Genomic DNA, 2,851 nt, shown 5'->3' with positions numbered 1-2,851 from the left:
TATGTACATTTTTAAATATATACAATAATGTATTTTTATAATGTTTGTAGTTCAATAGCAATTAAATTAAAACTGCATCTTGCGGAAGAACATTGTAGCCGGAGATACTTCTCTCTGTTTATGTCTACGACGACGAGACACGCAGGTACTGGGCTACTCCGCAGTGGTGCGACCCGAACCAGTTTAAAATAGTCCCAATATAAACACATATTATAGGTGTAAGTTAACGTCTGTTAAAAGACAGATACAGATTGTTTTGTTGTTGTTATTGTTGGTGGGGGTTTCGATTTGTAGATGTCAGCAGTTAATATTAAGAATTAATAAATTCAAATGATGATTCGTTTTAGCGCGTAGGCTATGTTTCAAATTATCCAAAATATGTCATGAAATTTGAATGCGTTTTAATCATAGGTTTTAATGGAGGATTCGTTTTTTGAGCCGTCAATCGCCCCCTGGCGGAATAAAAAGTCTGTGCCATTGAACAACTTTTAAAAGCCTCCCAAAGTTTAATTCATTAAACAACGACAATGGTGGCGCTGTTTCAGTCTGTCCACAACTATAGGCGCCACCCATACCACGAACAGAGGGAAAACATCCCGTTTTCCATAGTTTTTTCCAACATGTCCAGCAGGATTTTAGAATAAATATACTAATGGCGCCTTTCAGGTATATATTTATACATTTGGGCCGGGATTTATCTTTGTTTTAATTTAGCAGTTTCACTTAGTAAACACTCAATCGCTTCGGATGGTTCCTTGAGCTGGATTTTCAACATAGAGCAATAATGTTCTGCAGGAACCAAACTTCCAGAGCCACTGTGGCCCGCGGATCCGCGATGGAGATGGAGGTGAAGAGAGGCCGATTCCGGCTGAGTGTGCTGGAGGATTCCGCTCAGGTGAGCGACCGCTGCAGCGCACTTGCGCATGTGCAGAACCGCCACAAACTTATCACAACACTACCGAAAAAGCTCAATTTTATTACTCAGATGTTGCTCATTCACATCCCAGGAGACTTTGTGGAGTTATTGTATGTGTATATAGGCCTATCAACGTGTCCTCAGAAGTTTCTCGTAAAATGCTTTAGTGGTATTCTACGTGAGGAAATTAGACAATTTTATATACAGTAGGATTATTATATGGCTACGAAGGGCAAAAGTTTCCATTGGATTTCAATCTAGTCTATTTGGTAAAAATCTGATTTTAGTGTGCGTGATTGTGTTGGAGTTTGGATTCACTGTCTTAGGCTATTGTGTAATTATTTATTACATGAAGTAATAAAACATGGATCAGACTGCATTATGTCGTATTGTTAAAGGGATAGTTCACCCAAAAATGAAAATTGTATCATAATTTACTCACCCTAAGTTGTTCCAAACCTGTATGAATTTCTTTGTTCTGCTGAATACAAGATAAGCTATTTTGAAAAATGTCGATAACCAAACAGTACTCCTTTGACTTCCGTAGTATGGAGGAAAAAATACTATGGTAGTCAATAGGGTCAGTCAACCATTTTTCAAAATATCTTCTTTTGTGTTCAGCAGAAGAAAGAAAATCATACAGGTTTCGAACAACTTGAGGGCGAGTAAATGATGACAGAATTTTGTTTTTGGGTGAACTATCCCTTTAAATCATGTATTCACTGACATATTGAATAGTTAAGCATTAATCCTAGACAGCATTCTTCCATTTACAAAGCATACTGTTGATTTTAGATATTTTTGTTGTTGTTGTAAAATCAGTGTTTTTTTCTAGACTGATTTAAAGTCTGACTTTTTTTTTTTATTTTATAGCCTTGTGTATTCAAGAATCCAAGTGTATTCTTTCATGTTTTTTTTTTTTTCCTCCTCGGCAGTAATCTCACAAGGCGGGTCTCTAGTTTCAGAAAAGTAACATTTCTCAGAGATCAAATGATCTGAGCAGTGCTATCCACACTAATTTCATAGCAACACTTGTCTCATTTGTATCTGTTTAAACTAACTTGTTGGCAAAAAGAAAAATGATCCAAAAGTGCTCTGAGCAATAAAACTTTCCTCTGGCTTTGAATTCCCAACTTCACATCTAACATGCTTTATGACAACGGCACTGACAGTTCTATTAGCCTACTTCAGTTTTTCTAAACAGGATTTTGGAGCTGTATAATTAGCTAATTTGCTGTAATGATATATTAGAAACAAACAAAAGCATGTTTGAAATCGTTCTCAGGCATAGACGTGATCCTGAGGGTATTTCATGTCACTGCTTGACTGTCAACAGAGCGGCCAGGCATTGAGGAAGCAGCAGCAAGATTTAACATACTATTAGTCAGGGGGAAATATTTTCAAGAGCGAATACACACACGTGCTATTCTTTGGAAGTGTGCCGAGATCAGTTCATTTTTGTAACTGAACACTTAGGCATAGTTCGCTATTAATTTACTCGCCCTCATGTCACTTTAAACCTGTATGGCTTGCTTTCTACTGTGGAACACAAAAAGAGAATTTCTAAATAATATTTTGAGCACTCTTTTCAGTATAATAAAAGTGAACGAGGAGTGTGCTGTGAAGCCCCTAATTAAAAGTCATTTAGTAAATTATGCAAGATATTTCAAGTCTTTTGAACCTGAAGCCATATGCATCAATGCATCAAATGATGACAATTTTCATCTATAGATGAACGATTCCTTCAAATGCACAATTAAGAACTGGCCGTCATTAATACAGTATAAATCATGCATCATAAATCACACTGACATTATTATTTGAGTCTAGGAACTTCATAATTAAACATAAAAGATAGAATCAAGAATCAAAATCCCCTATACTCAGAAGTATATGAAGTTACCAGCTGTCTGAAATCATTCTCAGTCATAGTAC

General features: G+C 36.3%; 1 protein-coding gene across 2 annotated transcripts in view; it reads left to right on the top strand.

Moving 5' to 3' along the window:
- Window positions 1-538: 538 nt before the first annotated feature.
- rtknb (rhotekin b) overlaps window positions 539-2,851 on the top strand; it is a 47,149-nt gene continuing 44,836 nt past the window's right edge. The window contains exons 1-2 of one of the 2 annotated variants that reach the window (XM_081390171.1): window positions 539-666; window positions 796-895. In XM_081390171.1, the coding sequence (XP_081246297.1) occupies window positions 653-666; window positions 796-895 (114 nt within the window). In that variant the 5' untranslated portion in view covers window positions 539-652. Of the gene's footprint in view, window positions 896-2,851 lie in introns of both variants that reach the window. The other variant, XM_081390172.1, reaches the window with a different exon arrangement.

The sequence above is a fragment of the Scardinius erythrophthalmus genome, assembly GCF_964197995.2.
Source record: "Scardinius erythrophthalmus genome assembly, chromosome: 17".
Taxonomy (NCBI): Eukaryota; Metazoa; Chordata; class Actinopteri; order Cypriniformes; family Leuciscidae; genus Scardinius; species Scardinius erythrophthalmus.
Note: the sequence above shows the minus strand (reverse complement) of the source record. Positions and strands in the feature narration are given on the sequence as shown.